Source organism: Rhinolophus ferrumequinum, chromosome 19, assembly GCF_004115265.2.
Source record: "Rhinolophus ferrumequinum isolate MPI-CBG mRhiFer1 chromosome 19, mRhiFer1_v1.p, whole genome shotgun sequence".
Lineage (NCBI taxonomy): Eukaryota > Metazoa > Chordata > Mammalia > Chiroptera > Rhinolophidae > Rhinolophus > Rhinolophus ferrumequinum.
In genome coordinates this window covers 14331647-14345655 of record NC_046302.1, presented here as the reverse complement: position 1 = coordinate 14345655, position 14009 = coordinate 14331647, and the positions used below count along the sequence as shown (strand labels likewise).

The 14009-nt window shown below is 38.8% G+C and overlaps 1 protein-coding gene across 3 annotated transcripts in view; it reads right to left on the bottom strand.

Moving 5' to 3' along the window:
- Window positions 1-14009, bottom strand: part of LPIN2 (lipin 2) — a 77796-nt gene that overhangs the window by 26876 nt on the left and 36911 nt on the right. For all 3 annotated transcript variants that reach the window (XM_033087443.1, XM_033087444.1, XM_033087442.1), the window contains exon 2: window positions 4377-4577. In XM_033087443.1, coding sequence (XP_032943334.1) covers window positions 4377-4568 — 192 coding nt within the window. In that variant the 5' untranslated portion in view covers window positions 4569-4577. The remainder of the gene's footprint in view (window positions 1-4376; window positions 4578-14009) is intronic.

Here is a 14009-nt window from a genome sequence, read left to right as displayed (position 1 = left end):
AAAATCCTGGAAATACACACTGTTCCCCAATAAAGTCCTGTTCCCCTTCCCCAATAAAATCTTTAAAAAAAAAAAAGTTCATTAAAAAACAACAACAAAGACTGAGGAACTGTCAAAGGTTAGAGGAGAATAAGACGGACAACTAAATGTTCTGTATCTTGACTGTGGAGCTGATCTCATAGGTGCATACATATGTTAAACATCAAATTATATCCTTTAAATATGTGTAACTTATTGTGTGTTAATTATAAAACAATAAAGCTGTAAAAAAAAGGATAACATTATAAAAGAAAATGGGAAAGAAGGCAACTAAGAATTAAATACAAAACGAGTTTTAAAATCCTGTTAAAACCTATGTAATTTAAGAAATGTTAATAAAATTAGTTTACATAAGAACTCATTTTTCTTTTATTTTTTTAAAAGGGCTGCATAAAATAGTTTCCATAGGATAAACATTAACCCTAACTCATCTTCCAGCTAGCCTTCTTAATGTTTTATATTACTGTGAATATTTACTGCGGAAAAAAAACCTGGGTATGACATGAAATCTAACTCTTCTAAAACAAAGTACTGCAACAAACTCCTGAGCTAAGGAAAAATATACTTACAGATAAGTTTAAAAGTTTTTTTCATGATAAAGTGGTGGAAGTCACGTAAGCATCTAAAGTCATCTAAGATTTCTAAAGCAGCTACAATAGCAGCTTCTTCTACAATCATAGGAAGACTTTTCTAACTTAAAAAGTTACATGAGAACTGAAAAAGTGAAAAAATACGTATTTTTTTCTAGACTAATAAACAAGGGAGTAGGGAAAAACTAAATTTGCTCCATAATGCCAAATTTCTGGTTTCTCAGAATGACTTAAATAAAACATTTAACTAAATGTATCCAACTAGAAGTTGGACATATAAAATAATCATTTGTTGATTTGTTGTATAAATTCTTTAAACTATATAAATGAAATTTTAAAGTTATTTTACCTTTAATAAAAACGTAAGATTTTTTTAAAGAAACAATTGTATTGAATAAGTACAAACTTCTAAAAAATATATTAACAAATTCAAATTAATACCATCCCTCAAAATTTTCATCTTTGAAGGTTATCCATTTATCCAATATAGCTGGGAAAATGAAATAATACTTCTTTAGGATGCAAATTCAACTATTTTTAAACCATCTTAGAAAAATTAACCCTTTCCTTTATAGCCCTTACTTTTAGGGGTAAATATAACATTTCTGAATATGACTAACTTACTTTTTAGTTTCTTGATTTGACTTTACATGGAGTTTGGTTCTTTCCAAAAATTAAATCTAACATCAAATTGTGCCAACGTTGAGGATACTTAAAAGAATATGCCATAAGCTCTTTTGGTAACAAAGGAAAAAATGTTAAAAATATTTTGTGAGATGGCACCAAGTTGGAATAAATGCTTCCCAAGTGATTATTTTAAAGAGGACACTCATTTTGATGTACCACTTCTAGTAAACTGGTTTCTAAAACACCACTCATTTCCATATGTTCCTATCTACTGCGCTGTAGCTTAATCTTGTTCAATATATATGACTGAGATGTTGAAATAGAACTGATTTACTTTTGAGAAATACTGGCTGTAGCAGACACTTGTTTTAGCATGCCATTCTTTCGGTAAGAATATCTCTGGTATCTTGCGAGGAACTAGTTGTCCTCTATTTCAGACCATCTATGTATTTCAGGTGTGGCTTCAGAGAGTGGAGGTGAGGCTGCTGTCCAAACCAGGCCAATAAATATATCCACCCCAGCTATAGTGATTGGTCCCCAAGATATACATGATCCATGTATGACAGGGAGACTAAACACTGTAGGAAAGAGAAGCTCTCTTTCTACTGGGGTTGCTGAGTTAATGGGAAGTAAACCTAGAGGTATTGGTGGCTATCTTATTTTAAAAAGAACATACACAAAGGGAAGCAGAGCTGAGAGGTGGGGGGGAGAGTTCTGATAACATCTTCAGAGATTCTAAATAAAGCCCTGATTAATTCAAATGCCCCTGGACTTTAGTTAATGCAAGGCAATCAATTTCTTTTTTGCTTAAGCTAGTATGAGGTGGATTTTTGTCATCCACAATGGAAACTGTTGTGTCTAATACACTAGGTTTATTTAACTATGATAAGTAACCAAAGGATCAGTTTTGTGTTAAATCAACAAAATTAATATTTATAAATATCAAGTACAGGTTTACCTTCTGAAAGTAAACTCCTGCTTTGTGAAACACAGTGGAAGTATTGGTGTTCTATCAAACAAGAACATATCAATGGCAATGGGAAAATTATTACACTGTATCTCTTTAATCAGAGGTGTTTGATCGTGGTTTCAAGTTCACTTCATAGGTGTTACCATTTTGAAAACTGGGGTCTGTAGTTTGAAATGAAATGAATTGCTTTCAATAATCGAAACTGACCTAAAATATAACAAATACTTAATCCAGATTGCCAGAGTATACCAAGGCAGACATGGTTTGTTTTACTGCCATTGGAAAGCTGTGTTTTGGTCAAACAGCCAAATTTCCTCCAATACATATCTTTTGGGTTTCTGGGATACCAAGGGAAAAGTGGGAAAGAAATTTCCTTTTCCTGTGTCTCATGGATAGACTTCTATTAAAATTCAAGGGTTTGACAAGATATTTAATACAATGATTTGTGTAACCTTATACAGAAACTATTACTTTCTTAATTAGACGCATACAGCATGCAGAAAGAGGTATCTTATCTGCCCCATTTGCAGATACACAAATACTTATATATTCATCAGTTCTATTTTGAAAGACCAGAAGACTTATCTAATCTCATAAAAAACCCAGATCACAGCAAAAATAAATAAATAATGCCTTAAAAGCTGTTTTACAAATAGATCCTTGCACAGCTAATGGGAATCCTCAGTGCAAAAACAGTTTGCTGTTGATTGTCCCAAAGCAGATACCGTCTGAAAGAACTACCGGAAAGGAAGAAAAATTCCAGAGGAGCTAACTGTGGCTAAACATTGTTTTGCAATGGAAAGTTTCAAAGTCACTAAATAAACTGCAACTGCTTTTGGTTTCCAAAGGGTGACTCTGAATAGAGGCCAGGCCACATAAATCCTGTCCCCTGAAATATGGCTCTCCAGGGGAAGATTTTGTTAACACCTAGAAAGATGAGATGTTTCTTTGGGTGGGGAAAATATCTAGTTTGTGAAAGCCATAAATCTTTTCTTTCACTCTCAAAATAACCTAAGTTTAATTAAAATATAGGGAAATTTCTATTTTAAAGAATATGATCAGTTATATGAAATAGTCAAAATCTGAAAATAGATATTTTCAACTTATGCCAGTGGTCCTCTAACAATTCTGTTCCAGAAAATGGTGTGGATTTTTCATTGTGCTTTAAAATCCTGAAAATCTCCCTATATTGTTTAGGTAGACACTGTGGGGCAAAAGTAGAAAGGAAAATGCTACTATGTACCTACAAAGTTTCATTACTAGTTTAATTTTCTGGCTTGATTGACATCAGATGTACTGACAAGCCTTGCAGGTGCTCCATAACCTGAAGGTAAGAGACTGTAGGAAAAAGGAAAGCCAACACAAATACCTTCTTTTTAAATGCATCATCCCTAAAAATAAATAAAAGCCAACCAGCCTATGACATGGTTGTTTTTCTAGGTGTTAACAAAATCTGTTCCACTGAAGAGCCACGTTTCAGTTAGATTTGGAGACAAGTCCTGATATCAACACAATTTAGATTACAAATAAGATTTTATAGCTTTGTCAAAACAAACAAATCTGGCATTAATTTTGTTTAAACAAATGTAACATATTCTTGATTACTTCCGTCTATTCCCAATCTATTCTACTCAGAATGGAATAAAGTTGTTATGAAGGCAGTACCCTAAATATTTTAAAGGCAAATGCTGTATAAGGCAAAGAAAGTTTTTTTTAAATAAACATAACATCCCATTTATAACTCTAGTTTCTCTGTTTTGTTCTTCTGAAATGCAATATATAGGATTATCAAAATAATTTTCAGCCTTTTTTTCTCTTGGAAAGACTTCCTTTAGTAGGGCTTTTTGAATTTAGAGGCAACTTCAAAAAGTAATATGCGGGGCAGGCAGGTGGCTCAGGTGGTTGGAGCGCTGTGCTCCTAACACCGAGGTCGCTGGTTCAATTCCCACATGGGCCAGTGAGCTGTGCCCTCTACAGCTAGAGGGAGGAGGGGGGAAGGCAAAAAAAAAAAAAAGAAAGCAATACAAAAAGGTTGACTTCTCATACCATTGTCTTTAACATCATACAGGTTTAAAATAAATAAAAGGCCCAGAGAGCTCACAGTAACAATTTACTCATTGCCACCATCTCACTTTTCACCCTGCACTCACCACCTTCTCTTTGGATCTCAGGACTCCCAGCTTCCCAAACCGAACGTGAAAAGGCGAACACTGATAGGTGCCATCCTGCTGCCGGACCACAATGACATCGATGCACCCAGACAGGGTGGCTTGGTTAATGCCCTTGTAGAGCTCCTTCACAGTGACAATCACCTGCCCGGCCAGCTGTCCCATATAATTCATGGTTTGAGACTAAAAGACAAGAAAAAAAAACAGATGCAATGTTAACACTAAATTTGAGGATCTAATCACAATGACAAAGAAAAAATCAAAGTAGCTAAAACTGCATCGTTCATCTGTACATCAAATCATGTACCATTATGCTACCACTGTTTCTACATGGTTCCATGCATGAAGAATACTAGACTCCTTTCTATCTGAGAAGCTTTTCCAAGCCAGGGTATGAGGCATGCAAAAGTTACCTTTCCTTTCTCATCATTAAGGATCGTGCCAGTTGCCATTAGAAATTTTCCCCCAAAGATCAAAATCTGTATAGAACTCCCAAAGAACCCAGACCACAACCAATGCCCTCCTGGCCAAGACTCTTGGGAACTCGTGACTACTGGACCCACTCAGACCACAGCCGCCAAGCACAAAGAACATGACCAAAGACCATCCCTAGGAGAAACCTGGTGAGAGATGAGTGAGTGAGAGCTGGGTTTTCTATGGGACTATTATTAACAGAATATTAGTATGGTTCAGACAGATGCTACATTAAATAAACTCTAGGGAGGTAGACTGGGTATAACCTATTTATAACATTATTTTTAGGGAACATCCCCTCAATGTTTCAGCATAAGTCACTGAAACATATATGCAAGTTCCACAAAGTTCAAAGCACAGAAAAGAGTTTTAATCTTGTTCCTAAACCACAATTCACTATTCAAATAAGGATCACCAGGCTGTAAAGGATTCTCCAGACAGATTCAAATAAGGAGGTAAGTGCACCTGAGTAGGGCTACAGGGTTGACAGGGAATGCTTTGTCTCTGTACCCACAGCGGCTGTGGCTGCAGTTAGAACTGGCTCAATCGGACCAAAGGACCGGGTGTCCACCACTTGTTATGCTATGAGGGGCAGTAGGGAAGTCTCCTTGGTCCCCTCATCAACTCTTCCACTAATTAGAAAAAGTAGCCCCTCATTAGCCCTAAGTTTGTCCAATTTCATTTCCAGGTGAGTACCACATTTCCTTCATTACACACTGACACCCTTAGTATTCCTAGTACTATGTCAAAGCACAATTCAGCAAAAGTCATTCTCCTGGGGATGGGAGGGGTAGTACAGACCAAACAAGAGACCCGCCACAGCTCTGGCTAAGAGGTCAACTTTCACTGAACCAGGGAACTGACAGATTATTCTCCAGGTTATTCATCATACACACAATTGTCTCTCTAAACCCAGCTTTTGAGGTGCCTTGAGCTCAAAATTACACACTCAGAAAAGTTCCCAGAGATCACAGTCTGTGTTGTCAAATCAAGTCCAAAGCTGACTTGGAGAAATAATGTTATCCCCTTGGGAAAATTTAGGGGCGTATCAGGACATCTACTTGTACAGAAACTCACCCCACTCTTTACAGGTGAGCGAGCTCCCATTGGCAGTGCCTGGATCCCACTCAAAACATTTTGTCTGCTCTTGTACACAATGAATGTGTAATCAAGGCCCATCAGTTTTACACCATGAAGCACAGCCACAGTAATTTTACCCTGGAAAATTTTCTGAATATTTTAAAGCTAATGTTATCAAGGCCCAAAAACGCATCTACAGAAGAGCTAGCTTTGTGTGATGCAAACTAGCTGCAGAACTTACTACTAAATAACCAGCTAAGGTGATGTCCCCTATGTGGTAAATTCTAAAACAGTTACAAGTTGGTGATGACTTTGGTTTAAGAATAATTGATTTGAACTCAATAGTAAGACCAAATTAAGCATGTATCAAGGGCTCTAATTATTTCTTGAATGAATAAAGGAATGATCAAATGAACCATCAAAAATGAGACTACAAAAATTAGAAACACGTGTGGGGAGGAAATAGTGTTTCATCAGAATATTCATATTACATCTCATTACATTTTTAAAAATTAATCTTTTTGAGATAATTGTAGATTCACATGCATGTAGTTGTAAGAAATATGCAGAGAGATCCCACGTATTGTTTACCAGTTTCCTTCAATGGTAACATTTTGCAGACTTGTTGAATATCTTTTCATGTGCTGATTCACCATATGAGTATTTCATTAAATTAAGTTTCATAAAAAAGCACTACAACTCATTTAGAGGAAAAGGGAATAAACACCTTGTTTGTTCCTTATTTCTGGGGTCACAGTGTACAATTTTTAAGTTAAGAATGTTTCCAAAAACAGAAGTGAAATTTAATCAAACAGCACCCAAACAGTCAATTCTATGTATTATTGCTTGACTGTTGGTGGCGATTTTAAAATGAGTTTTGTTACAAATTTTAACAATTCATAACTAGTTACATAGGCCTTTCCTGAAAAGAAAATGAGAAATGGTAACTTTTATGTACCTACATCCAGCCATAAACAATCTTATAAACTAAATGTGTAAGAAACTTACATCAACTAGAGCATAGAATCCACAATTAAGTGTAAAGAACTACATCTATTGAAGATGATCTTAATTACCATGGCGAAGGGATGTGCTGTTATGCAAGAAAGTACTGTGTAAATGCCGGTTGCTAAATGTAGAAAAATACAGGCTGTCAAATGACTTTCTGGTAGCAGATATAAAATAATCCCTTAATGTTACAACGTCTGGGAAAACCAAAGTAAAGGGAGGGCTTGTTGCCTTAACTTTCTCTACACCCTAGGAATGAGGGACACAACTCTGCCAGGAAGGGCACCTCAACCAGGTTGGGGGAAGGAGTTCCTCATGGTTATGTTTGGGGGGAAAGCAGTTAGCCACTGTACCTGTGATCCGTTAAACAGCTTCCTCTTTAAGCAGAGTCTAGCACCATAAAACTTTATTCCTACACACCCAGTCTAGCACTAGCCATAATTAAGCTCAGTGAGAACAAAGGCCTCTGACACCAGCCTGTCCTGATCATAACCCGGGAAAGCAGGACTCCGAGCAGGGCAGAAAAGATAGATGATTAGGTAACCCAGTCACGTGGAGGGAAAACACCCCCCAAAGACACTTGCTTTTGAAATAAAACAAAAAGTTGAAAATATAGTGAAATAATATACATTGTAAACGATTCATCATATTTTATAGTGACTGATGAGGAAAAAAGTGGAAGAGCTGGGAAAATGAATTCAAGGATGTAGAGTGAAACAGACCAAGGGAGAAAGATGCAGAAAGACAAAAATTCAGAGAAAAAGCAAAGCTAGAACACATAATCAGAATGCAGACTGACACAGGTAGCGATACGCACACAGAAGGAGCACCATGGCACGGAAGGATGTTCATAGAGCGGCGGCCCTATCTTCACGCTGACAAGCACAAAGTAAAACACAAAACTACATTTACCGATTCTTAGAACTCGAAGAATTTATCCAGCCCTCTCTTTCAACAAATACCAAATATGCTTCTAGCACACTTCTGAAATGTAGTAAACAATCATCACAGTAGCAGCAACTACTTTTTTCTGAGAGCTTACTATGTATCAAATTCTTAAGCTTATATATGCATTATCATCTCGAAACAACGCTATAGGTATTATTTCTATTTTTAAAGATAATAGAATTGAGGCGTAGAAAGGTTAAGCATTGTTATGAATTGAATGTACTCCCCCCAAAACCCAAATTCATATGTTGAAGCACTAACTCTGGAGGTGGGGGTCTCTGGGAGGTAATTAGGTTTAGATGAGGTCATGAAGGTGCGGCCCCCACAATGGGATCAATGCCTTGAGAAGGACAGGAAGGCACCAGGCCTCACTCTCTCTCCCCCCACCATGTGAGGACACAGTGAAAAAGTAGCTGTCTACAAGCCAACTACCCTCAAAGAAAGTGAATCTGCCAATACCTTGATCTTGGACTTCCCAGACTCCACAACTGAGGGAAACAGATGCCTGTTATTTGAACCACGCAGTCTGTGGTGTTTTGCCATAGCAGCCTGAGCTGACTAAGACAAGTATTTTAAACATCATATGCTATACTGCTTTTCAATTTTGGAATACTTCCAGTTGACAGAAAGACACTCCTTTCACCAGGAAGTTCCCAGCAGTATCAGACAGCCCTAGTTATTATGTCCACTAGGAATCACACTGAATGTGTACCACTCTCTTCTAAATGTCACTACTACACACCAGAGTTTATTGTACAACCACAACTAGGTCTCATCTATTCTGGGTTAAGCATTCTTATTCTTTAAAATATTTGAAATGACTGTTTACTTTCACTTTCATGAAAACTAGAGAACTGTCTATGACTTTCTTTAAATGGGAGATCCAAAACTAGATGCAACAGCACAGACAGGCCTGACTGATATATGGTGTACACAATGTACATTCTGTGTTTAGCTCCAGATACAGGCCCCGGGGGTTGGGTTAAAGGTTGGGAGCCCCCAAGGAAAGGAGGCACTTACTGATCAATAAACTAAAAATGGAAAGAATTAGTAGACAGTAATCAACGGAAATACTTATTAGAGGCCAAATGGCCTTTTCATGCATAAAATTCAATAGACCAAATAGTCTTTCCTGTATAGAATTCAATGGTGCACTCTCTCAGATTTTAGATTTCTTACCAAATACTTTAAACATACACTAGTGTTAGCTTTCAAGATTCAGTTATTTACCAAAACTTTAAAGATTTGCTTAGCAACCTTTCCTGAGCACCAGAGAAACAAAAAGTAAATCATCATGATGTGGTAGAGATTTATAAATGGAATGCATCAGTACAGAGGTTCAGATCTCCCTCCTACAAAAACTGCCCCAAATTAAAGGTGATATGCTCAATCAAAAGTAACTTTCGTTGAGAAAAAGAGTAACTATAAAGATATAGGTAGCTATTAAAACATTACAGTTTCTAAATTGTTGTCAATACAAAATAGTTTCTAAATTGTTATCGATACAAAATGGATACATTCTAAACCGCTTTTTTATACACGTCATCAAAATCTGTTTCCTAAGTTTTAAGTTTACCTTAAGTTTACCTTCATATATCTATTCTATATCGGTATGACTAGCTAGCAGTATCACTACTGACAAACACAACTGTTAGTCGTCCATCATGTGTCAAGTGCTAAGTCAACCTGAATATTATCTCATGTAATCTTCCTAACTACCCATGAGTTTGGTATCAGTATTCCCATTTATTAATATATGAGGAAAAGGAGATTCAAAAGTGTCCAAGGTGTCCACACTAAGTGGTAAAACAAAAATTCAAACTCAAGTCTGATTCTAGAGCCTACGTCCTTACCTGAATCTCTAAGTGACAGAAATACCCTAAGCAATGACGATAAAAGTATTGACAAAGCCTCCGTATTTCTTGCTGAAAATGTGCTGCTTTTAGCAACTGGAATATTATTTTCACTTAATGCTACCTGATGATTCGAAAGTCCAAAATAGTCGTACCCACCCTCCAAGTCTCCACACACTGCTATGAGAGTTAGCGTTGACTAGTAACCCTTCCGCTAGACCTAAGGTTCAATGCTAGGAAGTAGACTTCCTGGGAGATCACAAATGATTAGGGCTTGTGGACAGAGATGAACAGCTTTTATCCAAGAACTTGCCCTCAACATTACATCTAACCTTCTGCTCACAGACACGAGGAATGTGCTATGAGGGAAGAGAAACTTCTAGATACTTCAGGAAACAAACACCAGAACACTGTTACCTCATACACATTCCAGCTTATGCCTATGCTCCTGGACCAAACTCCTCCAGGCAGCAAAGCTTACCTTATGCGTTTGAGTAGCATTTAATATTTTTCAAGAACTTTCTCAAATATACCTCATTTGATCTTCTAAAGGAGAATATAGATTACGCAAGGCAGACATTATTCATCTCATTTAGACTGAGACAAGAGGTGTTTACTTTCCACCACTGTTCACTAGAACCCAGCTCCACTGTGCCTCAGGGCCCCAACACCCCTCCTACTTCCCACCATGGCTTCAATCAGCAGACTCTCAAGGTCAGCTGGTGTCCCTGAGGACAAGAGATCTTGAGGGCTGAACTCAAGTTGTACTTAAGTCCCTATAGTTCTCCAAGGATCCCGGAGTCTGTTAGAGGAGGGTACCACTCAGCCTGGCTGAGCACTTTGCTTCCTTGAAAGTGGGTGATAAAGGGCAGCAACGGCACACGCGCGCGCGCACACACACACACACACACACACGAGCACCTGCTGCAAGCTTCTCCCTGGTCAGGGAAGGCAGGGGATGAAAGTACCCCACATTTCCTAAAGCACGTACTGTGTGCCCAGCAGACACTGTGGGGACCACAATGACCTAAAGGAGGTTACAGCTTAGCTGGACACATGGAATGGAGGACGATACACAACAGGTGCGGTCTCTGAAGGAGCAGAAAGCAGCGCCGCGGACGGCTGATGCTAACTAAGCCTGACAAAGAACCCAGCCTTCCTGGAGAAGCACTGTTGGCCACTTCAATTCAGTTAAATGCCTTACTTTGTACCACTCAGTTTTTTCTTTTTCCACATCACAGCAGAATGCTAACTTGTTTAACTTTTCTTATTTTATTTAAGCTGCGTTTAATATTTGCTTTATAAAATAGGAAACAGGAAACAGCAGCACAAGGAACAGCCCTTGTCCTCAATGAGGGAGCTGGCCCCCCACCCCAGGAGCTCCACAAAGCAGATGGCTCAGTAAGCCCCATCTGAGCGCCTTGACTCCTCAGTCCTTGAGGAAATGCTGACAGCTGCACACCTAATATGTACTGCCCCAAACGTCTGCTCAAGAACATGGCAGCTCTCTTTTTGCCCCACAGTATAGAACAGGGCTCTCCTTCATTTCTAGGACCATTTAGTCACCATCTGCAGAATGTGTAACCCAAAACCCAGTGTCTTTGGGTAAACTTCCTGAACACACGAAGTTCTCCAGACAGCCTTTTTGTCACCGTGGAAAAGGAAGTCCGTAAAAGCCTTATCCAGGAAAGGCCCTTCAATGTAATACCTCTGCAGATTTAATTTAGAAACAATCACATAAGACTGTGTAATTCCTTCAAGGCACACAACGGAGAATTTGTAACCGACCTATCAAAACGTCTGTTATACTGGCCTGTGTCTGACAGGATTTATTTTCATATAATCAAACAAAACTAAGTACCTGCCTCATGCCAGGTACCACAGTAAGTCCTTATAATATAAATAAATAAAATCATGCCTCCTTCTCTCAGAGGTCCCTGAATATAACAAGAAAGAGACACAAATACTGCCTTAACTTACATAATGCCTGTGGTAATGTTATTTTGGTGATTTTTAGGAAGACCAGAGAGAAAGGGAGAAAAAAGGCTGCATGAGAGTCAAGGAAGGCTTCTGGAACAGAAAATACTTGTTCTAGCGGCATAAATGTATGTGAGGGATCTATTAGGCCAAGAAAAGGAGGTTCCAGTGGGCAGTCGCAGGCAGAGAGAAGAGCACACGGAAAAAGTACGCTGAGTTTGAGGCAAAGCTGCGTTATAATGCAAGGCCTTGGACCCATGCCTCAAGTGTATCCCATGCGCAACAGGCCAGCAATTGGTTTTGGTCCGGGAAGTGACATGACTTGGGAGTAGGGAGGACGAACTGGAGAAGAGGAGGCTGAAAGCAGAGACCACGTTAGAAGCTACTATAACCATTTCAAGCAAGAGATGACACAGCTGTAAAGGCAGAAGAAGTACAATGGGACTGAGAATCAGTAAGACCTGATGACCAACCCAAGGCAGATGCTGATGGAAAGGAAGCAGTTGGTTGGAATCATGCCATAAGTTCTAGACAGAGCTAGAAATACATCTGGCATATATCTTGTTTCCCCGAAAATAAGACTGGGTCTTACATTAAGTTTGGCTCCACAAGACGCATTAGGGCTTACGATCAGGGGGTGTCATCCTGAAAAATCATGCTAGGGCTTATTTTCTGGTTCTTATTTTTCAGAGAAACACGGTAGTTGGAATTCAGTAAATATTGCTGAATGAATGAACAAAGCAACTTAGATATGAAAATTAAAAGGGCAGATTTGGTGGGGAACTTCCTGTCAAGGATGAATTTCAAGAATATTAATTATTCCATTAGTTCAAAATTTTGTATACATGAAAATCATCCTGGACAGTTTTTAAAATGCACATTTCCTTGGATCTTTTTAAAAGTTTAATAATTGATTATGGAGATGAGCCAAGTTTGGGAAGCATAGCTCCATGTAAAAGTGAGAGACTCTAATAAAATTCCATGCCTATTCTTGCTACTTCCAAAATCAGTCTGTCCTAAAACAGACTGCAAGGAAGTGTAAAGCTTTGGGTGCTCTCCTGTATCTTTCTTCAGAGAAGATATACAGGAATTCTGGAAATCCTTCTGAGCTGGTATCTGGCCTCAGAAGAGTCCTTCCTGAGAGACTGAGACTTAGCCAGGATGAGGTACTCTTTGGAGGCTTTGGGGTTCTGGTCAATTCCCCGTAGATTATGAGCTGTCTTTTTAAAGAAGAGCAACTCCATCACCTCTACTGTTTGAAGGCACATTCAGGGACTGCTCCATGTCTAACCAACCTCTCTTTTTCCGTGTTAAGTGAAGAAAACTGGCAAGGACCACACTGTCGGACAGTATTTCTCAGAGAAGTCCTTGGGCCATCAAGTTTTGGTGGTTAAGAATGTAGAGCCTCAATCCAGACATAAAAAACTAGAAGTGGAGTCTTAATGATGTTATCCATGATTGCGAAGGACATTTAGGTCTGAGTACTATCTCCAGGCTCTAACGCCCAAACTTTATCCTCCTACTCCTGATTAAGCTTGAGAAAACCAAGCTGTTATGGGCTGAAGTATGTATCCCAGCCTCTACCGCATATCTATTATCTCGACATCTAATCCAAACTTAACAGACCTTGAATTTTATACATTTTAATGAACAAATAGCAGACCTGATTATTTTATAAGACAAATTCTAGGGTTGGCAGTGGTTCTGCCAAAAACTCATTCATAAAAATTCTGGTCTGGAAAGACAGCTTTCCTAGGGCTGGGGGTCTCTTCCCTAATTACAACCTATTCAACATCAACCTTTGGGATACTTAACTAAGAGGAGGAAATTTTCTGACCCAATATTTCTGCTTTGGAATTTGAATAGATACATGCAGCAATGGCTAGCTCAGAGGCTATTATTAATAGGGCTCCCCGGACCACAGTGATTTCCTCTCTGAGACCCCCAAATACAGGGGTAAATAAACCCCAGTAGCCATGTCAGTAATATGGGACACAGGCCGTGGCATCAGCTGGCTACTGGGGCGGGGAGATATCTGACCCATACTAGTCCAAATAGAGATTCTCGAAGTATGTAAAAGTAACCAGAAACCAGCAGGGCTGAGCCACCTGAGTGGTCACCCAGAAGGCCCACTAGTTCAAGACACCCAGATGCTACGCAGCCCCAGCTCATGCCCTGTCATCATCTCTCTGAATGATGAATGGCTGTCAAGTTTCTTTGATTGCTCGGCGTGTTCAGAGTCCATTTCGGATGTCTGCCAACAAAGAACATTTAA